Source organism: Alexandromys fortis, unplaced genomic scaffold (genome assembly GCF_014885135.2).
Source record: "Alexandromys fortis isolate MF-2015 unplaced genomic scaffold, M_Fortis_MF-2015_v1.1 scaffold_378, whole genome shotgun sequence".
In the NCBI taxonomy this organism is placed as follows: domain Eukaryota; kingdom Metazoa; phylum Chordata; class Mammalia; order Rodentia; family Cricetidae; genus Alexandromys; species Alexandromys fortis.
In genome coordinates this window covers 375689-398640 of record NW_026068247.1, presented here as the reverse complement: position 1 = coordinate 398640, position 22952 = coordinate 375689, and the positions used below count along the sequence as shown (strand labels likewise).

General features: G+C 46.4%; 1 protein-coding gene across 2 annotated transcripts in view; it reads left to right on the top strand.

The window, feature by feature from the left end:
- Nucleotides 1-22952, top strand: part of Chchd6 (coiled-coil-helix-coiled-coil-helix domain containing 6) — a 226908-nt gene that overhangs the window by 10174 nt on the left and 193782 nt on the right. For both annotated transcript variants that reach the window (XM_050131296.1, XM_050131297.1), the window contains exons 2-4: nucleotides 8160-8367; nucleotides 12138-12207; nucleotides 13789-13933. In XM_050131296.1, the coding sequence (XP_049987253.1) occupies nucleotides 8160-8367; nucleotides 12138-12207; nucleotides 13789-13933 (423 nt within the window). The remainder of the gene's footprint in view (nucleotides 1-8159; nucleotides 8368-12137; nucleotides 12208-13788; nucleotides 13934-22952) is intronic.

The window sequence follows — 22952 nt, the reverse complement described above, 5'->3', positions numbered from 1 at the left end:
TGCAAGCCATTTCTTATCCCTAGTGACCATGGTGACACTTCTCCTGCCCATAAGAGAGCTGACACCTTACTTCATGAACTGACAAAACTGCCTCCACATTGTTACTTCTCAGCTGTGTAGATAGTAAGATTTGTGAGGCTGAAAATCCACTAATTTTCATATTGACTGCTTGCTGAATTCCTAGTTACTGCTCCTCCTCTTCCGTCTCCATAAAGCTTATCCGAGGCAATGTGGCTGCAAATTCCTGAGCCAGCCCTGGCATGGCATGGTTTTCTCCCCTCCAGGGAGCTCCACGTTCCTGCCTGCCTTTGTACAGGTGTCACTATTGCTGCTAGGGTTCAGTTTGAGTGTTGGCCTTAGCACTTAGGTCATCTGTGATCATGGGTGGCTCTCCAGCCCCCCAGTATAAAATGGCCATGCACAGAAAATGCATTTAGCTGGAACCTGGCATGTGACATGTGCTCAGGGAGTCCCTGTAAGGCACAGTGCCTTTTTATTTGGGTCTGATGCTGGGGTTTTTCTGCCTCTGTTCCAGCTCTGTTGCCTGTATTAGTCAGGGTTCTGTAGAGCAGTGGTTCTCAACCTTGTGTTGTGACCCCTTTGGAGGTCGAACGACCCTTTCACAGGGTCACCTAAGACCATCTGCATATCAGATATTTACATTAAACTCAGTAGCAAAATTACAATTATGAAGTAGCAAGGGAAATAATTTTACGGTTGGAGGTCACCACACCATGAAGAACTGTATTGAGAGGTCACAGCATTAGGAAGGTTGAGAACCACTGCTCTAGAGTAGCAAAACTTATAGAATGAATCTTTCTCACTCTCTCTTTATAAAGGGGATTTATTTATTAGAATGACTTATAAGCTTTGGTCCAGCTAATACAACAATGGCTGACTGTGAACAGAAAGTACAGGAATCCAGTAGCTGGGGTCAGTCCATGAGGCTGGATGTCTCAGGTGGTCTTGAGTGTATATGCTGGAATCCCAAAGAAGTAGACCCTAATGCCAGTGAAGGGATGGACTTGCAAGGCAAGGGCAAGCCCGCAAAGAACAAAAGTTTTCTTCTACCATGTCCTTATGTAGGCTTCCATCAGAAGTTGTGGCCCAGATTAGATCTGCACTAAAGATCTGAATTTAAGGTGTGTCTTCCTGCCTTGTCTTCTTACCCCAAAGAGCTGGATTAGAGGATCTTCCTATTTCAAATTAAGCAAAAATCCTTCACAAGTGTTATCTCATTTTGGTGTTTTTTGTTCCATATGTAGTCAAGTTGACAACTAAGAATAGCCAGCACATTGTCCCCTTCTGGAATTTGAGAAGTGACCTCCTTCCTCCAGTCTGCTCCTGGGCTCTTGCACAGGGTCCCTTGCTGATTTCTTCTCCTATGTGCAGCCACCTCTGTTTCTGGAGTGGCAGAGGGTCAGACTACTTGGATGCATTCGGAACACTTTACACATTGACTGTTCTTAGCTCGGCAGTGACACCTCCTCTCCGGGCAAGCCAGGCTGAGAGCCTCACTGTCATCTTTTCTCTTCTCCATTACTTTGTGACTTTTTCTTCTTGCAGAATACATCTTATTTTTAAATGCCAACTGTTCACAATTTCTCAGGAATCCTTTCAGACTCTCCCCAAGCCTATATTCAAACGTGCTCTTCCCTTTGGCTTATGCAGTGAGATGTGTTATATTTGCTGTTCTGTGAATTGCTCTTTCATTTGTCTGCGCCTTCAGACAGGTCTTAACTAATTTCTCTCCCTTAGTGTCTTCAGTATCCGTTCCCTTTTGTCCACTCTCCAGCAAGTACACATCTCAGCCTCCACTCCTAATCCGCACCCCTGTGTTGTCACACTTCCTCCGTGCTTTCATTATCTCAAGTCCCTCTTTCTCCTTTGCCAGACTCTTTTCTGCAGAGAAAATCCTGGCTAAGTCTCTTTCAGAAGCTGCATTGGTTCCAGTTGATGGCAGAGTCAACTCTAGCCTTTTGTCATTCGGAAGCCTCATCAGGTGGAGCCCAGCTCTGTACCTTAATTTTTAAATATACCCACCAGTGATCTTTGTGACTGAACCTCAGGAACCTCATTCCTTCCCTGCATGCTTTGCTTGTGCCATTCCCAGCTTTGGCAGGCCACCCTCTACCCGACCCCTGATTGCAAAGTGCATTTCTGTTTTTCCCTGAATGTAGGATGTGTTCAAGGCTTCATTTAGGGGAGCCCTGGAGCTCCAGCTTCTGGGGACTTAGCTGAACTGCGTATGTATCTATGACTATGTTCTGTCTATCCTTTTCACCCCTATCTGATGACAAGCTTGTTGATACTGAAGTTGATACTGAAGAACTTGACATTCTTCTTAGGCTTGAATGTTGCTTCTAAGGCCATGGGCTGAAACTTGTTTCCATTGTCTCTGGTAGTACTGGGAGATGGAGCCTTTAGATGGTAGGGTGTAGGTCATGGGAAGTGTGCCTCTGCAGGGGTTGTTGGAACCTTCTCCTTGGTCTTTGCTTCCCAGCTGCTCTGGAAGTGACTAGGCCTTGCCCTAGTTTCCTTTCTGTTGTGATAAAATATGGATCTAAAGCAACTTAACCTTCCAGGTCTTAGTCTATTATTGAGGGGAGTCAGGGCAAGAAGTTAAAGCAGGTACCTGAAGCAGAGACTTGTAGAGGAACGTTCCCTGTTGGCTTGCTCATAGGCTCATGCTTAGCTAGCTTTTTTATATAGTCCAGGACCACATATGTAGGATGATGCTGCTCACACCTGCTTGGGTCCTCCAGATAATTAGTATTTACTCCCCAGACATGCTTATAGGCCATTCTAGTCTAGGCAATTCCTCAGCCTAGGCCTTTTTCTCAGATGGCTTGGTCGTTAAAGCTAAATAGGATAGGCCTCGTTTGATAGGAAGTACTGAGTCACCACTGGCCCAAAGCAGTAGAGGCAGGAACCATGTGCTGAATGAAGTCATAAGGCAGAATAAGCCCTTTCTCCTTTTAAGTTGATTAACTCAGCTATTTTGCCGTGATAATGGAAACCCGACTATTAATAATGTGTTGCATGTATGCAGTGTTGTGTACCTGAACCTTTACTACATGTTTAATTTGGCAAGTATTTTAGCACTTCTAGTGTGCCTGGGACTTTTTCAGGCATGGAGGATACAGCTTGAGCAAAGTGGAAGCCTGGCTGCCTTGGATGGGGCTTATATTCTGGTGATGGTGTACAGGAAATCACATGTTTATTGTGTCAGATTGTGAAGTTCCTGAAGAGAAACCAGGCAGAGAACGGAGAGAGTGGGGAGTAGAGGCAGAGGTTTGGTCAGACTGATGTACCGAGTTTCCTTTTTGCTTAGCCTACTCTAGACTCCATGTGTTCCTTGTTTTCTTTACTGTCTTACTGTGAGAACCATCCCGGGCTGTTCCAGCACTGAGGGCTGCATGTCAGGCATGTCCTCTTGCTCTTGAGAACAAATATTCCCTTGCTCCAGGACAGAGGAAGGCGGGATAAAGTGTAGACCCAGGGGTCCAGTGGCCTGCTCTGTGGTGGGGTAATTCTTCACCTGCTCTGCACCTTGATTACCAGGGCTGGGAGGTGGGTATGCTGGGAGGAGTAGTGAGGAGGCTGTGGTGAGTGCCAAGTGTTAGCTCCTGGTGCATTAGTACATACACTGTACTTCTCTAACCCTGATCTTCAGTTGTTAGCAGACACAGCTCAACTGTCACACTTCTGTTGGGTATTTCATGTGGTAAAGCAACACCAGCTCTTCACAACTTTCATCCGTGGTGTGGCCACATGACTTGCTCAGATTTGCAGCTATCTGTCCTCTCTTTGGGAACTGTAAATTTGTGGATGCTCTTGGCTGAAGGTCGTGTTTGTTTCTGAGGATTTGAAGGAACCTGGGTTTCTGGAAGCATTTGTGATGAAGGAAGGGGTGAGGTCTCTGTTGTGACTTAGACTGAGGCCTCAGTTCTGGCCTTTTGCAGTTCCTCTCTGGCCTTCCTGTTGTGTGCCTTCTCACACACCACCACCAGGGAACTCAGAAGAGGGCTGTTTGGCTAGAGAAAGTAGGAAAGAGGGCTTTCTTGAACTTTACCTCACACTGTGGAGGTGCCAGCCAAGCATGCCATGGTGGCAGGGAAAGACCCCGTCTCCTTAGGGTCCCCTGTTAGGACTGCATGAGTGTAGGTCCAGGTATCAGACTTGGAAGGTGTGTGTGGATTCTGGACACTGTGGGAAAGACATACACAAGGTCAGTAGAGCCTGGGTACCCTGTCTTCATAGTCCCTGCGCTCGACCCTTTCATATACCTGCGTGTGCTTGGCTTGTGTCTGGCCTGGATTATAACTGGTATTGGTCTGGTGTGCGCCATTTACACTGAATAACTCACACTGATGTTTTCTTTGTGTAGCTGCTTTCTGCAGGTTAGTCCTCAGTGATGCTCTGAAGTCGCCATTAATTAATTTCCACATCACAAGAAGCAACTGATTTAGAGATGAGAAGACCCTTCCCAAGGTCATGCAGCTAGTCACGGGCTTAGCTGGAATTCAGACCTGGGTGGGGCCGATGGCACAGCACTTTCTCCTGAGCTGTGTCAAAGCCAGCAGCCTGAGCACGCTCCTATTTTAGGAGAGGAAATGGAAGCTCAGAGATAGAAAGAGATCTTTGTCCCTTGCCATGGTTCTCTGCTGGCTATGCTGGACACTTTCTGGCCAGCTCTAGTGGAATAGCGACCAGAGGGCTGGTGGCACTGAGCACCAAGCCCCGTCTGGCTCTGGAGGCCTCTGTTCTGGTTCTGTTGGTGCAGGGAGCACTGCCCAGATGGTGTTTATTCTCGCATGACTACTGTGTGTGTGTATTTGTTGATTAAAAATATTACTTGCTGTATTTTGTAGCAACATTAAAAAATATTACAAATCTCTTACCGCCAACAAAAACTGTGCCAATGTTTTCCTTAACCCTTCACTCACCAAGCAACATGGTTCTGTTGATGCCACCTATGCCAGGACTGGCAAATCAGAGCCTATGACTTACTCATGGCAGCCTTCACCTTGACTTCCTCTTGCTTTGGAGTCAGACTTGACCTCTTACCCTGGACTGCTCCCCCCTCCCCCATACCAGAAAGAGCCCTACTGGTAGTGTTTGCTGATTTCCGAATTTCCATAGTGAAAATACTCCCTCCTGAGGTCAATTTCAAATGACCTTCATGAAGTCAATTGGTTTACTAAATTTCCTGAAAAATTAAGAATCAGCTTTCAGGAGATGTTTCCTGAACAGTGGTAGATGCCCACATTTTCTTCCCATCTTCTGTTCCCACAGTGCAGGACTATTCTACTCAGCGTAGCCTGTCTGGCCTTGACCTCAGTAGGCGGCTGGTCCCTCCTCCTTTGAGCTGACCTTCACTTTCCCAATTGTGTTCAGTTGCTACAGCTCAGAGAAAGAACAAATTGGCTGACCTCTGAAGGCTCGTTCCCTTTTTTGGTCTCAGCACGCGAATGTGTTACCTTCTTAGAGGTTTCTCTTAACTTTGCCTTTTCATTCTTACCCATGTTCTTGTATTAATGTGAAAGCCATACTCCTTTTCTTTGTCTTAGCTCTCATTCATTCCTACCACTCAAGGCAGCAGCCACTCGCAGCCTTTCCCCCCCATGCTACAGGCCTTTCTCCCACCCCTAGCACAGGCACTCCCTGCCACACTGCTTCTGTGCCTGTTTCTGTAAGCTTCCTTGAGCTTCCTGCTTTGCTCAAAGCTTGTACAATAGTTTGGCCCCTCACCAAGGAAGGTTCTATGTATCCACGCTCAGGTTCACTTTTCTAATCATGTCTTCTTACAAGAATTGGTGGCAGTAGCCTTGCTCTCTCCCTGTCCATCAGTCTCTCCTTCCCACTCACAGACCATGTTAGAGTCTACCTCCATAACGGGCTTGCCAAGCAAGGCATTGTGGTCCTGGAGCATTGTAGCTTTTCTTGCCTGTGCTGTGCCTGCCTTCCAGAACCTACCACTGGGACATCCTTCCTGGGCTGTTCATGTTTGTGTTTGCTTTCTCTCTCTGCTATGAAATATGGTCAAGCATGATGTGCAATTTATTCCTAGCCCCAAACTACTGTTAAGTCCTTTTGTGTGTGTCTGGAGAGTTTCCTGGATGGATGGAGCATGTGGATCTATGTCGTACAGGCTACGGCTGTCTATGTCTAGCTTACTTAGCATGTTTTCTAGGGTTGTCCATGTTGTGGTTTGCATCAACATTTTATTCCTTTTTATTACTCAATAGTGCTCCATTGTATAGATATTTTTGTTTTATTTATTCATGCGTTGGTTGAATATCTGGGTGGTCCCTTTCCCGCTCTGGATAAGTGGTTGTGAACATTAGTGTAGAGGTATGTGTGGGCATGCTTCCTTTCTCCTTAGCTTGTCCTGGGTGGTGGAACTGCTGGTTCATGGTCAATTCTGTGTTTAACCAGACTCTTCCCTGCCCTGGCTATACTGTTTTCTTACCGGTTCCATCACCTTCAAGCATGACCACACTGAGGACCTAACTTCCAACACAAATCCTTAGGGACCAGGCTTAGCCTCATAACCCTTTGAACTATCAGTTGGTCATAGACACACAGGTTCATTCTGGACCTTCTGTTCTCTTCTACTGATGGGTGGGATTGCCCATATCACCAGTTACTTGATTTTTATATATCTTCAGTTATTAATATTCTCTTCAGTTGTCAAAGAAATGATCATGGCAAAAAAAGTGAAGGCATAAACACATATACACATAAACACAGATACACAGAAGCACATATGCACATATATGCATACCTTGCCCCTTTCCTATCCAGGGTTTTGATGAGGAGCTATGTGGCCTGCCCCTCTGAGAAGAACCTGTGTATACATTTGTGCAGAGATGTGAACATTCACTGTGGATTTGTGTTTATACATGTACATGTGTGTGTTCAATTTAGATGCATCTTCATAGTCAGTGTCTTTTTACTGCTCTGAGATACAGAGTCCCGAGGCTCACTAGTGGTCAGCAGTATGTCATGCACCTTCTCAAAATGGATGTGTGTCTTGTCTCAATCTTCTTTGGTGGCTCCTGGTATTTTACAGAATTTAACCATTTTCTTCTGGATGTTCATGTCCTGCAGGTTCCCTTCCCCTGCTTTGGTTTTTAAGGACTGGATTTTTCTGTGTGGTTATCTCAGAACGCTCTCTGTAGACCAGACTAGCCTAGAACTCAGGGATCCTCTTGTCTCTGCCTCTCAAGTGCTGGAATTAGAAGCGTGCACCACTACACCTGGACCTGCTGCAACATTTTAGTTTTGTTTCTCACAGTGAGCATCGTAGCACAACCTTGTGCACACAGGGGACTGCTTTCTTTCCATGGGTATCTGGAAATAGAACTGCTGATTGTGCTTTTTGTCCCAAAGCCATTTTTAATGTCTTCCTCTCAAGTGTGCTTTATGATAGCCCGTGGATGTTAGGCACTTAATAAATATTTACTGAAGTGAACTCTTAAGTTTTTTTTTTTTTATCTGGGATTTATCTCTAGCTCACTACTTCATCTATGTAAACTGTTTTATGACACCCTCATGCCCATTTTATTTCCTCTGAAAAGAGTGAGCATTTCAGTTACCAAGGCTTCATTAGGGGAATCAGGTGAAATGAATCAACAAGTATTTTGATTATCTGCCCTGTGTAGTGACTAGAGCAGGTGAGGAATGAGTGTCAGTGTTTGAGCTTTCCACACACCAACATGCCAAGCCCGCAGAGGCTGTGGAGGCATGCTGCTTCCCGGGCATGCATTGTAACAGTGGTACTTCATCTGAGTGCCTCGAAGGCTCCTGGGGAGGGAACATTGAGCTGCCCTGAATGGATCATTGATGATAGACATAAGTGACCAGTGGGGTTGGTGAGGTTTAGAGGCTCAGGGATATAAGGGACGTGAATCATGTAACCCCAAGGGTAGGGTGTGTGTAGAGGGTGACAAGATGGAAGAAAAAGCTTCAGAATCCAGTGGGGAATCCTGGGATAGGCTTGGAATTCCAGGTGGGCTTGGCAGTGGGCCGCTGTGAGAGGCTTTTGAGTAGCATTGTATTATTGGAGCTGGTCTTCACTCCAGTAGCTCTAGGGAATGAATTTTCAAGGGTTCCATCATGTAATGTTCCCTGTTCCTTGCTTCTTCTCACAGCTGTCGGAAAGTGTGGTGAACCGCATGAAGGATTCCTGCCAGCCTTCAGCAGGGCAGCAGCCAGCTCCCGGTCCTGGTCCTGCATCCACTGTCCCTGCACCCACCACCTCTACACCTACCACTCCTGTGCCCTCAATGCCTGTGCCTGTTGCTCCTCCACCTTCTTCACGTGGCCCCCAGGAAGGCGCCTTTAAAGCCCCTCAGACAGGTATGTTGGGGGAGTGAGAACAGAGGCTGCCAGAGATTTTCCCGACTGCTGCTGGGCTTGCCTTTACTCCTGAGTGACGCGAGTCACTGCCTTCTGCGGCACTGGCACTTCATGCAGCAGACACTGTCTGGTGTGGTGCAGGTTGCAGGTGTGGGCCAGACTGTTTGCCTTACACTGTTTCCATGGCTGTGCATGTAAAAGATGAGGCAGAAGGTCGTCGTCTGACAGCTCAGGTAGGGAGTCCTCTGCTTTTCAGGATCCAGAGGCAGAAGTGTCACTCAGCTGTAGCAGCTCTACCCTAGCTACCAGTCAGAGAATGGAAAGTGTATGAATGGGGCCAGCGGGCACCTGAGCAATGCTGGCACTAGTCTCAGCCACCCTGATCTGACCCGCCTCCAAGACACCCTGGCCACTATGGAGCTGGCGCCCATGCTGCTCTGTTGTGCTCCTCAAAAATGGCTTGTGGTAAACACAAAGAAAGCAAAAGCCTTGAAGAGAGGGCTATAAGGTATAGTGGAGACAGGATTTTTGTGGCCTTGAGTTACTGCTGTCCTTCCTATCCTTTTTTTTTTTTTTTTTTGAGGGGTTGTGAGATTAGAGAGTGGGAGTGTCCACTTTTGTCCAGGCAGCACTGCTGGAACATAAGGCAGGGACAAGCCCCCTCTCAGGGTGCACACAGCTCTGGTTAAAGGCCATATATCCAGCCTGGGGCTTATGAGATGATATCACCAGAAGCTCATGCCAGCTGCTGAGGGCTAGGGGTGGCGCAGAGCAGCTTCCTTATGTTAGGCAGGGTCTGTGTGAATGTGGGAGGTGGGTGGGATTTTCAGGCTGTTGACAATAGGAGCAGAGGTGGGGTACAGTGTGGCCTATTGAAAATGTAGATACAGTTTACTGTCTCCAGACTACAAAGTCCAAAGGAAGGGGAGACATTGGTCATGGTTACCTCCAACAGGGGCTAGAGAGCTCTGACACTCCTCCCACTTTGTTTAGGCCTTAGGGCCAGTCAGAGCCTGGATTTCACTCTGAGATCTTAGTGAATGGGGTTGGATAAGCCCCCCCCTCCCATCCCTGTCTTTTACCCAGAAGGCCTCTCCTGGGATTTCTTTGGCCTAGAGATGAGAGGGACTGAAAGGGGTCTATCTTGACCCACTGAGCTTTATTTAATAAGCAGATTAACTGAAGAGGAAGAGAGCGATGGGAAAATAAGATTGTCACAATGTATTGTCGTCTGAGCATTGGAGAATAGGCATTGGCTTCAATTTCAGTAAGTTTCAGCTGTTTAAAAGGAATAATGGAAGTTCAGTTGTCACTTAGTTTTTGCACAAAATATTTTTCAGAGTATGTTTAAGTTTCTGAATGTGGAAAAAGATTTGGCAGAAATGGATCAGCTTGAAACGGACTGGTTTTAAGACATCTTTTTTTTTTAATTAATTAATTTATTTATTTATTAAAGATTTCTGTCTCTTCCCCACCGCCGCCTCCCCTTCCCTTTCCCCTCCCCCAATCAAATCCCCCTCCCTCGTCAGCCCAAAAAGCAATCAGGGTTCTCTGCCCTGTGGGAAGTCCAAGGACCACCCACCTCCATCCAGGTCTAGTAAGGTGAGCATCCACGAAACTGCCTAGGCTCCCACGAAACCAATAGGTCCAGTAGAATCAAAAACCCATTGCCATTGTTCTTGAGGTCTCAGTAGTCCTCCTTGTCCGCTATGTTCACCGAGACCAGTTTTGACCCAGGCTTTTTCAGACCCAGGCCAGCTGGTCTTGGTGAGTTCCTGATAGAACATCCCCATTGTCTCAGTGTATGGGTGCACCCCTCGCGGTCCTGAGTTCCTTGCTTGTGCTCTCTCTCCTTCTGCTCCTGATTTGGACCTTGAGATTTCAGTCCGGTGCTCCAATGTGGGTCTCTGTCTCTGTCTCCTTTCATCGCCTGATGAAGGAAGGTTAATATTCAGGAGGATGCCTATATGATTTTCTTTGGGTTCTCCTTCTTACGTACATGAGACCCTGGATCAAATAAGACATCTTTTAAAACACGGTTTTTGCCTTTTTGTTAGTGGTAGAACTAAGTTAGAAAACACTGTTAAAATTAAATTGTTCCCTCATGTCATTGCTCAGGTGCAGGAGCCAAGGCCATTGAGATGAAGAGGTCCCTGCTACCATAGCAAACTAGAAAGGAAGGTGGGAAGCTCTAAGAAGCTAGTCAGTTTAGAAGAACAACTGAGGGGCGGTTGATAAAAGGGGGAGACTAGAATGTTGACAGAGTGCTGTCATCGTGGTTTGTGGAGAGTTTGGAAGGTCTTTATGGTGCTTCAGTTGAGAATGCCCACAGTGGGCCGATGTTTGCTATAAAAGCCCCTTATCAGTGATACTTGCAGAGAGATTCTAGAAGGTGCTCAGTATTGAGAGAGCAGGGACCTGAGTGGGCCCGACAGGAGGAAGGTTGGTGGGTCAGTGTCACATTATCTACAGTGGGGAAGGATATTATTTTTAAGTTGGAAAAGGAAATTTTTTATTTATTTATTTTTTGAGTCAGAGCCTCATGTAGCCCAGGCTGGTTTTGAATTCTATCTGTAGCTGAGGATGAAGTTACACTCCTGGTCACAGGTATTCATCATACTTGGCATATGTGATGCTGGGGATGGAACCCATGGCTTCCTGTATGCCAGGCAAGGACCCTACCAGCACAGAAAGACTTTTCTCTAAAAAAAAAAAAAAAATCACAATTTGTCCCTGAACAAAGCTTTTATAAATGAGTAGGAGAAACATTGCTGTGGAAATGCAGGCCCCAGCGGCAGTCCTCCTCTGCAGCAGTCCCAGGTGAGAGCCTGGGATGTTACTGAGGAGCATGTGGTGTGCCCTCCTCAGACCTCAGCTGTGCCACTGTCCGTTCATGAGCGGGTGTGGTCGATTTGGGCAGGCCTTCCTTCTGGAATGGAATAGAAGACCTGTGCCCTTGTTAATGTTTGGCACAGGCCTCCTACCTTAGAATCCTGAGGTAGTAGTGGGGGACTCAGGACATACGAGTCAATTTCTTACAGTTTAGGGGCTGGGAAGTCCAAAATCAAAGGGCAACATTTGGTCAGGGCTTTTGTGCTGATGGGAATTGGGCAGAGTCCCTGCACAGGGGACAGAGCAAGTGTGAGAGCTCAGGGCTTCCACCATCTTACAAACTTAACAGTGCCATCCATGGTGGGGGGCTTTCTAGTCCTAATTGCTACTAAAGGCAAACTTATTACTGCTGTTAGAATGTAGTCATGACTCACCCTGAATTTTAGAGGGGCAAGCATTCAAACCATGGCAAGAACCAAAATAAACAGGATACAAGAGCGACTACCCTCCTCTTGCACAAACATGGCAGAGGAGTGACTGCCCTCAGCAATGTCTGGTCTGTGTTTAAGAGGTAACCTCAGAGTGCTCACAGCAATGGGGCAAGTAATGGTGAACTTAGAGAGCAGTCCTCAGGTGGTTTGCTGCCAGCCCCACATTGAGGATGCCCTGCTGCAGAACTTGTGGGCAGGCCAGCTTCCTGTCATTTGGCTCTGCAGACTGGTTTAATTGAGACTCTGCTCCTATCTGCCTCTGGAACTCTGCAGTCTGTCCATGGGAAATGCTTTTCCATAGGGACATCTGTCCCTGTTTCCTGAGGAAGTGCATTGTGTGTGTGTGTGTGTGTGTGTGTGTGTGTGTGTATGTGTGTGTGTTCCTGCACCCTTTTTCATCAATCCTGGCAGTTGTTGATTGGCTCTTTTCCTCTGGTTCATTTGTAGACTCCAAAGGGCCCAGGACAGAGAGTGGTGGTGGTCATCAGCCCTCAGCAGTGAAAGAGGATCTCAAGAGGTAAGCCCAAGAGTCTGTATGTCCCCCTACCCAACCCCACCATGCCCTGAAGCACTTGCCTCATAATTTATATTACTTGTGTTAAAACACAACTTTTAATTTGAAGGTAAAAAAATACTGAAAAGGGCACAGGGGACTTAGTTGTCAAAGATGGATTCCTATAAAACCTAGAACTGAAGAGACAGGTTCTTAGAGAAATGAAGGACTGGAGCTTGCCCAGTTCTATGCCATGAACTTCCTGCCAGCATAAGCCACTGTCCTGATAGCTGGCCAGTCATGAAACAGGACTATTTACTTTGCTCCTAGGATGTATAGAAAAGTGGCTAGGGCACAGAGGCCCCTTTGTATAGGCCAGCTTCCTGATTCTTTGATCCACTTTGTCACCTGGAGAAATCACTGCATAAGAAGAAGAGGAGGATGTTGTTAGTGAGAGCATAGTCAGGAGTAAGCATGGTGTATGTGCAGTTCACAGAGACTCTGTGGCCTTCCGTGATGGGCTTCCTTGTCATCATTGAGGAAACAGCCTCTACTCGGTCCTAGGGTCTAGATTCAGCCCATGGACAGTGTCAGCCATGCCTGGGGTTTGCCCTCCAGCAGGACAGCCCTAGATAAAGACCTGTGTTCTCAAAATTTACCCTCTGGAATCCCAAAGGCATTTCCAGGAATGTATAACCTCCCCCCGCCCCTCCGTCATTTTAACCATTTTAAAGTAATATATGCTGATAAAAGATTTAGAAAAATACATAAAATGAAGACAAATCCCCATAGACTCATTATCTCAGTACAACTGCTGTGGCTGTTCTGGGATGTCTCTTGTGCTCCATGCCTTTACCCTAGCTTAGGGTATATTAGCAACATAGGCATTTTCCTGTCTTGCTGCTTTACTTACTATTATAATTACTTTCCATCAGTTACACCTGCTTTCAAGCATGTTTATTGCTAATCAGATTGTTTATTCATTATTCTCAGGTTTTAGATTGAATTTATTTCAGATAATCCAAGTTAGCAGTGGGGCTATGGTGTAGCTCTTCATGATGCTGTGGTATTTCCTCTATGGTGGCCTTGAAGCTGTTCACACTGTTTTACTTTCAAGAACAACACAAAGGATCTTAGTCCTGCTAACTTCTATCTACTAGGACATACTAGCAGAATGCCAGCCAAAGGGCAGCTATATTCAGGACAAAGTGAGATGTTTAAAACCCCAAACTGCTGCTGTTTAAAACCTTCAAGCTCTCAGCCAAACAAGAACAAGATGGCCCACCCTGCCTAGTTGTTTGAAAGGATGGCACTCATGGGACTTAGCTCTGCCCTGACACACTCCCTTTGGCATGTGACAGTCTGATTCTTTGCCTATGGATAGCCCTCCTGTTCTAGATTTGTGTTGTCTCAGTGTCACTGTCCCCTGGCTGTGGGTGCTGTCACTGAGGCTTCCCCTCAGATGGAAGAATTGTCCTGTGCTTTCTAGGCCAGAAAACCCCATCCCTGCTTAGTCAGGTATAGTGAGCAGGCAGGTCTTTTCCTGCCCATGTTCTTCCAGTCATGCCTTCTGCATCAGTTTCTCTGTGTCCCTCTCTGGCCTAGGTTCCAACAAGAGCAGGCTGCAGTCCAGGATGAGCTAGTCAAGGTGGCAAAAAAGGAGAAAGAGGCAGCTGAGAAGCACTTGAAGGCATCACTGCCTAAGAAGCAGGCCAGCCCTAACCATGAGCAGCAGCAGTCAGCACGACTGGTGAGTGCGTCTTCTGAGCTGCCCGTCTTCCAGCCTGTGTAATAATGGGCAGCAAAGGCCTGGCCCTGGAGCCCGGGGCCCAGGCTAACTATATCAATTGTGGCTTGGGGAAAAAATGCTTATCAGGCACTGGTAATTTGGAGTCTTCAGACTCTTGACTCACTGATTTGCTTTGCCACATTGTCAAAGTCCATCGCTGTGGCTTTAGGCCTCTAGAGCCATGGGGGACTGAGAGTCTCATTTGTCATAGCCATCACTGGTGTAAGGGTTGCAATGCCATGTGTGTCAGGAGGGCATACGGGTGGGACTCTGAGGCATACAATGTGTGACACCAAGAGCATAATTTTCACAGCACAGAGCCCAGGTGCAAAGCCTAGCACTTTGCTTACAGCTTCAGCACACTGAGCCTTGTTGGAACATCATGATGCTCACACACAGGATTGCCCCAGGGGTCAGGGATAATAGCTACCCAGGGCTTAGCACAAACTAGCAAATAATGAAGGAGTGCTATGACTGCTGCTACTGTTACTAATGCATCTAATTGATCGAAGCTGTTAGTCAGGGTCCTTCCTGCTTTAATGCAAAGTTTATTTTACAAGTAAGGAGTCCAGGAGCACTCCTAAGGTGGACCAGTTCAGCTCGTTGGCATCATCAGGGATTCGGCACTCCTCCTCCCTCCCCTCTGTTTTCCCCAGTGAACTAGCCACACTCAGGCTTACTGTTGCCACAGTTCCGTAATAACTGCAGTTGCCTCATGATTACAACTCTGAGCAGCAGAAGAAAAGCTGTCAACCTCTGTCAGCAAGGACAGGTTTCCCAGAGCCACCTCCAGCAGCATTCCTCTTCCATTCTATCGGCCTGAATTTCACTGGGTGCCCAGAGCTAAACCATTCAAACCCAGAGTGACTAGGGAGGCTGTACTGTCTGCAACTAGGATCCTTTTGTTGCCATGGTAGAGATGTGCACAAGCAAAACCAGGCTGACGGCAAGGGGGGTGGTCTGGCTATTTTACAGCCTCTAATGACCTTTGCTTTGGAGATCGTGGATTAGAGACTAGGGGGCAACTTTGCCTCCGTTAGGTCAGTAACCTATGCACACAGAAGCATGTGAGATTGCAATTCTGGGATGAGATGGGCAGAAAGATAAGCTTACTGTCCTGATGACCACACAGCTATTCAAAGCATTCGGTGGGTGAAAGCTCTGGAAGATACAAGCCTATCTTGATGGGGAGAAGATAGGCTTAACCTGGGAACTTTGAAAGAGGCTGAGTTGTTTTCAGTCAGTGTTAAGTGGCAGAGATGAGTTATTTGGGAGTATTGTAACCTGCTGGTAGGACAGAGATGGCATTGGCTCTCATCCTGGAAGATAGGTAGCCACCAGGACTAGGTAGAAGTTAAGATAGGTGGTGGGATACAGGATGAGATCAAGACCTGCAGCCAGATAATAGGAGGCTTTTGGTGGCTTGAGGAGCCAACAGCTAAGCAACCCTCCGTGCCTCTGAAACAGCAGAGACAGTTGTAAGGATGAGAATGGGCTACCTGACTTGTGCTTTTAGAGGAGAACTTGAGGTTTCCTGTAGAAGAGAGTGTCTACAGAGGTTGTCGCCTCACTGTAGGCAGCCAGACAAAATCACTTTTTAGATAGGTTAATCATGTGGACTGAGCAAGGCAGGAGTCATCTCACCTGGGACAGTTCTAGAGCGAAGGCATGGTAGCCCACAGGTGCTGTCACTTGTTCTCACCGGAAAGGTGTTAATGATGGTGATGGTGAATTCACAGCCTCTCTTACCTCCACCTGCAAAGGAGACGCTAGGCCTTCCTTTCTGCCTTCACCTTCTGACTATTCCTCAGGTAAGTACTTCTGCTGGTGAGGTGGGCTTAGATGCCCCTAGGTGCAGGTGTGTGGATTTTTGTTTGTGTGGTTGGTAATGAATTTCTACCTTAGAATGAAGAGACTGTGTTCCTCCTAGCTTTCTCTCCCAGCTTCCTACGTGGACGATGACTTCTGCAAACCAGTTTCCAGGGAACAGTAGAGCAAGTCCCTTCAAGCTGAAAATACTTTCTCTACTTTTGTGGGTGTTTCCACTTCTGGGTACACAACATCCTTTACTCCTTATGACTAGAGTTCAGATCTTCTTTCAGGAGCTTTCCTGTCTCCTGTGGTTGCAGCCTCAGTAAGATTCTAATTAGAATCTTCCTGAGATTTTCCTGGAAGCTAGATCTGGGCATGTGTCCCCAGTTGAGCCAGGGATAGATAACCCCTTCCCAGGGACTTGAGTTTGAACTGCGTACAGAGGGAGAGTGGGAGGCCAGGGTGGTGGATATTTATTACAGCTTAGGTGGGCAGTGAGGCCCCTTATGCTGTTAGGTTATATCTTTTGTTCTCTCCTACCCCTCCAGGGTACCCTTGTTTTCTCTCTGGTCCTCCTGTCCTCCTGCCATCTTGGAGATCATGTCATCTGCTGATAGCTACCAGTTCACTCTTTTTTAAATTTACTGTAGTTGATTTCTGTTGGGAGGTGCTGCATCAGGTGTACCTCTTGTAGGAAGACCTGCAGCAGATGCAATGCTGAACCTTCTTGAAACGATGTTGTAGCAGATGATTTTGGAGACCTGCAGCCTCCTGTAGGAGAAGGGAACTAAGGCACCTTTTTGTATCAACAGTTTAAGTGTTGGGGAGGTGCTGTTGTCATCAGTGCAAAGGAAACAGTTCACTATGGATGGGTAGAGAACTCTAATTCTGGGGAACATTTAAATGAGAGGAAAACAACTAAAACAAAAGGGAAAAACTTGAAAATTTTTTTTAAAAAGCCCTTGCACTAAGTATGAAGATTTTCCCCCTTCCCCAATCCAGGCCTTTCATGCCTTCTGCATGTAAGTGCTGGAGATTGGCAGCTTCCAGGGCAGAGCTCCAAGGGCCTGGTAGTCTGGGGATGTGTGTGGACTAGAGCTGCTGCTTTTTGCACTAGGAGCAGGTGAACCTGAGACACACCTGGTGACTGCTGGAATGAGCTAGCTGCCAAGCCTCCTTAGTGCCTCTGTTACTAAGTCCTACACCCTTGGACCTGTAGTCCTGTCTGGATGTACCGAGACGTAGAAGGAGCAGCGGGCTGCGTTCCTTCCACCCGGCTCCTGGCCGCCTGGCTAGCTTATGCCCCGAAATAACAACACACAAACTGTATTCATTTAAACACTGTCTGGCCCATTAGTTTTAGTCTCTTACTGGCTAACTCTCATATCTTGCTTTAACCCATATCTAATAATCTGTGTATCACCACGAGGTGATGTCTTACCAGGAAGAATCTAGTGTACGTCCATCTTGGGCTGGAGCTTCATCGCATTTGACCCAGAGAGGAGAGGCATGGTGATTGCCTCACTTCCTCCCAGCATTCTGTTCTGTCTACTCCACCCACCTAAGGGCTGGCCTATCAAATGGGCCAAGGCAGTTTCTTTATTAACCAATGAAATCAACACAAACAGAATACTCCCACATCACCGAGAGGCATTAGGTATTTGATGTGCTCTTCTGCCCTCTCGTTTGCCTCTCACTTTTACAGTATTGATTTTTTATCGTCTTCTGCATGAGTGAGCAATGGAGCTCATTATTGGGAAAAGTTCATAAAACTAATGAGAAGGAAAGGTAATAATTTTTATAACTTGCTTTGCTAACAGAAGTGTTAATGTTTCCCATCTAGTACAGCAGTAGTGGACAGGTCTGTGTACCATACCTGCTCCTGTCCTTGCACCTGGGTCCAGCCCCAACTCTTGTGGGTAAAAGCCATGAATGTCATTGGAGCCTATGTGAGCCAGGAATTCCCCTTGGATTTGTGGAGAGAGGCTGGAATTCAAGTCAAATACTGTGGTAGAAGCAGGAGAGAATGAAGTGGTTTAGGGACCCAAGTTGTCTGTTCTGAGGCATAGTAGATTGAGAAATGAAGTCCTGGCAGAAATAGCATCACAGTTTGCCTGCTAGTTTCTGGGTAGGGATTAATAGGTATCTGAGATCTCAGTTCACCTGACAGACAGCAGAAACATTCTTCCTCCCCTCCCTCCCTCCCTCCCTCNTTCTAACCCATTTCTAATATTCTGTGTAGCCCACGAGGTGGCTTACCAGGGAGGATCTTAACCTGCGTCTGTCTGGAGTGGGAGAACCATGGCGACTCCTGACTCAGCTTCTTTCTCCCAGAATTCTGTTTTGTTTACTCCACCCACCTAAGGGTTGGCCTATCAAATGGGCCTAGGCAGCTTCTTTATTAATAAGAAATCACTCCCACATCAGTATACTTCACTGTAATCCCAGCATTCAGGAGACTGAGGTAGAAGGATTTCCATGAGTTTGAGATTAGCTGCCACTACAAGTTCCAGGACAGGCAGGACTATGTAGCAAGATCCTATCTTAAATAGGGAGGTAGCGGTAGTACAGTAAGATGGTTCCTTGAGTAAAGGTGTTTGTGCAAGCCCAGTAACCTGAGTTTATTCTCTACGACCCACATGGTAGAAGGAGAGAGCTGGTGCCTGTAAGTTATCTCCTGACCTTTGCATGTGTGCCATGGTACAAACACAGAGAATATAAATACACGCAATTAAAAGTTTAAAAGAAAATCAGAGATGTATATCTGATTCCTAGCCAGTGACTTAGTACACTTTCCTGGCTTCATTTGCTAGGAAACAGGATGCTTGGGTTTTGGGAATGCAGCACTCAGGTCATGAAGCTGGGCCTTAACATTTAACTGAGCAGTTTAGTGGCTTGTCCACAGCTAGGCCCTTTAGACATCTTTGAATTCCCACCTGTGTCTGTTTTGCTGGCCCCCAGATGGCTGATAAAAGGTGTAAACTGGGAAAACAACCTTGATGTTCCTCCCTTCTGTCCTCAAAGTCCTTAAATCTTTGTTGTTTGTTTTGTCTGCTGAGCCTGGTCTTTAGATCAGATCAGAGATGGCTTTGTTTTTCTGTAAAGATCCAGAGAGGAAACACTCCAGGCTTTATAGGCCACATACAGGGTCTGCCTGTCTTTGTTGTGTTTATGACACTAAAATATATCTGGAACACTCTTGAATCAGAGTCCGTACCATAAAAAGCCCTTGGGCTGGATTTGACTGGATTGTAGAAAAATTCCGAATGACAGTATTCACCTCTAGGAATTTTATTTCATTTTTCTGCTTTTGGAGACAAGGTCTCTGTAACTTACTATATAGCTCAGCTGACCCTGAAGTTGGGGCAGTTCTCCTGTTTCAGCCTCCAGACTGCTAGGCTTTTGGGCATGGGTACCATATCCAGCTTGGACTTTGTCCTAAAAGTGTCTCTGAATAGCCAGTGCCTTAGGAGCTGTGTGCTGGGTGGCTTCGGCTATTTTAGTGGATGGGCCCAACTCCGTCTTTCAATCTTTTAAAAGTTATTTGTGTGTGTGTGCGTGTGTGTGTGTGTGTGTGCGCGCGCGCGTGTGTACAAGAGAGAGAGAGAGAGAGAGAGAGAGAACATAATACTGGGTTAGTTTCCTAACAGATGGAGATAAATAGGCTGCCCCTGCCCTTAAGCAGATGTATTTGTTAGGAGAGTGACGGATTCCTGTAAGTGACAGTACAGACTTGAAAGGAGACCCTGGGAGATGCTGGAGGAGGAAGATGCTATGCTGTTGGAGGTGAGAAAGGCCTCTAGGAAGAAGAAACAGGTGAACTGGATCTGAAAAGTGAGTAAAGGTTCTTGGTGAGGAAGGATGCTGGTGCTGAATGAGCCAGAGATAGAGGCTGGGGGTAGGAGTTGATTCTCTGGCCAGAGTGGAGGTTAGTGGAGTGTGCACTAGGCAGGGAGGCCAAAGAAGTCAGTGTGCGGTGACTTTCAGGAAGGTGGAGGGAGAGCTTGGGAGGGATTTTCTTTTCACAAGATACAGAAAGAGAGAGCCCAGCATCAACTCAGGGAAGGGCCCAATTGCATATCCATCCATGGGGTCAGCTGTTCTTAGAGTTGGTGGGCCACTCCACGTTCTCAGATGTTGCCAGTCTAAGCCTACAAGAGTAGCTGTCCTGTCTTCTCCCCAGGTGGCAGGTTCTTTTGGTCATTGTCACAGTTCCTGCATTGTTTGGATGCTTCCAGAAACTGCCACATGATCTGTATGAATCTCTAGCTTATGATGTGAGGAAAATATTAAAACAGTCTGTAAGTTGCAGTTTTCAAAACTTAGTGAGGTGGGAAGTTTTAGCCCTTCTCCCAAATATCCCCCTATGTTTATGTAGGCTTTTCCTCAGACAAACCGTGGTGAGTAAGAACTGTGTGTTGGTCACACTGGTCTTTTCAGTACTCAGCATACAAATAGACAATGTGTGGCTGGCACACAGCAAGCAGGTCTGGAAGGCTGCTGACTAGCTTCCTTTAGGGTCTCATTGAGGCCTCTTTCTATGAGTGGGAAGCAAGTGCCTGTCACAACTATTACTGGGACAGATAGCAATATAAAGTTCTAGCTCTTTCAAAACAAAAACAACAACAAAAACCCAAACCCAAATAAGGGCCTGGTGTTGTATACTGTAGAAATAGGAGCGGCAAGACTGCGTCCCCGGCACCCGGCCGCCCACATGGCTAGCTTATGCCCCGAAATAATTACACGGAAACTGTATTCTTTTAAACACTGCCTGACCCATTAGTTCCAGCCTCTTATTGGCTAGCTCTTACATATTGTTCTAACCCATTTCTAATATTCTGTGTAGCCCACGAGGTGGCTTACCAGGGAGGATCTTAACCTGCGTCTGTCTGGAGTGGGAGAACCATGGCGACTCCTGACTCAGCTTCTTTCTCCCAGAATTCTGTTTTGTTTACTCCACCCACCTAAGGGTTGGCCTATCAAATGGGCCTAGGCAGCTTCTTTATTAATAAGAAATCACTCCCACATCAGTATACTTCACTGTAATCCCAGCATTCAGGAGACTGAGGTAGAAGGATTTCCATGAGTTTGAGATTAGCTGCCACTACAAGTTCCAGGACAGGCAGGACTATGTAGCAAGATCCTATCTTAAATAGGGAGGTAGCGGTAGTACAGTAAGATGGTTCCTTGAGTAAAGGTGTTTGTGCAAGCCCAGTAACCTGAGTTTATTCTCTACGACCCACATGGTAGAAGGAGAGAGCTGGTGCCTGTAAGTTATCTCCTGACCTTTGCATGTGTGCCATGGTACAAACACAGAGAATATAAATACACGCAATTAAAAGTTTAAAAGAAAATCAGAGATGTATATCTGATTCCTAGCCAGTGACTTAGTACACTTTCCTGGCTTCATTTGCTAGGAAACAGGATGCTTGGGTTTTGGGAATGCAGCACTCAGGTCATGAAGCTGGGCCTTAACATTTAACTGAGCAGTTTAGTGGCTTGTCCACAGCTAGGCCCTTTAGACATCTTTGAATTCCCACCTGTGTCTGTTTTGCTGGCCCCCAGATGGCTGATAAAAGGTGTAAACTGGGAAAACAACCTTGATGTTCCTCCCTTCTGTCCTCAAAGTCCTTAAATCTTTGTTGTTTGTTTTGTCTGCTGAGCCTGGTCTTTAGATCAGATCAGAGATGGCTTTGTTTTTCTGTAAAGATCCAGAGAGGAAACACTCCAGGCTTTATAGGCCACATACAGGGTCTGCCTGTCTTTGTTGTGTTTATGACACTAAAATATATCTGGAACACTCTTGAATCAGAGTCCGTACCATAAAAAGCCCTTGGGCTGGATTTGACTGGATTGTAGAAAAATTCCGAATGACAGTATTCACCTCTAGGAATTTTATTTCATTTTTCTGCTTTTGGAGACAAGGTCTCTGTAACTTACTATATAGCTCAGCTGACCCTGAAGTTGGGGCAGTTCTCCTGTTTCAGCCTCCAGACTGCTAGGCTTTTGGGCATGGGTACCATATCCAGCTTGGACTTTGTCCTAAAAGTGTCTCTGAATAGCCAGTGCCTTAGGAGCTGTGTGCTGGGTGGCTTCGGCTATTTTAGTGGATGGGCCCAACTCCGTCTTTCAATCTTTTAAAAGTTATTTGTGTGTGTGTGTGTGTGTGTGTGTGTGTGCGCGCGCGCGTGTGTACAAGAGAGAGAGAGAGAGAGAGAGAGAGAGAGAATAAGAATGAACTTGCATGTGTGCAGAAACCTTCAGAAGTTGTAAGAGGGCCTCAGAGCCCTTGATTCTAGAGTTACAGGCATTTGTGAGCCTTCTGATATGGGTGCTGGTATCCAAATTCTGAATCTTATGATAGAGCAGCCAGTGCTCTTAACCCACTGAGCCATCTCTCTCACCGTCTGTCTTTCTGTGGAGTAACTTGGGAGCTGGGTAGTCTTAGTGGGAAGATTTGTGTTGGCTGCACTGAGCTATAGTCTTCTCACCTGCAGTGAGATGACAGTGATCTCTGTGGAGAAATCCTGAAACCTCCTTTATTCCTGGTTTGTTTCTCCTTTGCCATTTTATATAGTGAAAAAGTGCCCCTCCCTTACACACTGCCACCCTTTACTATGGATCATCTGAGCACACCTGGTTGCCACCCGGAACACTGCAGTTCATACGCCTTGGTCCTCTCTAGAATTGACTCTGTCACTTGACCAAATTCTAACACTTTGGTTTAAAGAGATTACTTAATTTTCAGTTCTAGAACTGGATAACACTTCATCCTATGAGGTAGACCTGTGTTCTGATGGCTGGACAGGGGTACTGAGCAGTCTGACCAGAAAGGCTTTCTGAAGACAGTTGAAACAGGCTCAAGAAGTTTCTTTCTAAGATGAGGACAAGGAGATAGGACAATGGGACCTAGCTGTTAGTTCACTTGAGAGTGCTGTGTAAGATTTGGACATCAGGAACTTCATGGTCAGACTAGTTCATACTGGCCTGTGTACAAGCTTGGTTGTTTCCTTTCTAATCCTTTTTCTGGGAAGGTGGGATAAATAGTTTACTTTGTTTGTATGTGGGTAACTTTAGCATAAGTGACCACTAAATGCTGATTTAGTCCATGCTGTATTTAGTCTAAAACAATGGCTTCCTCTGGTTTCCACTTCACCATGCTGGAGTT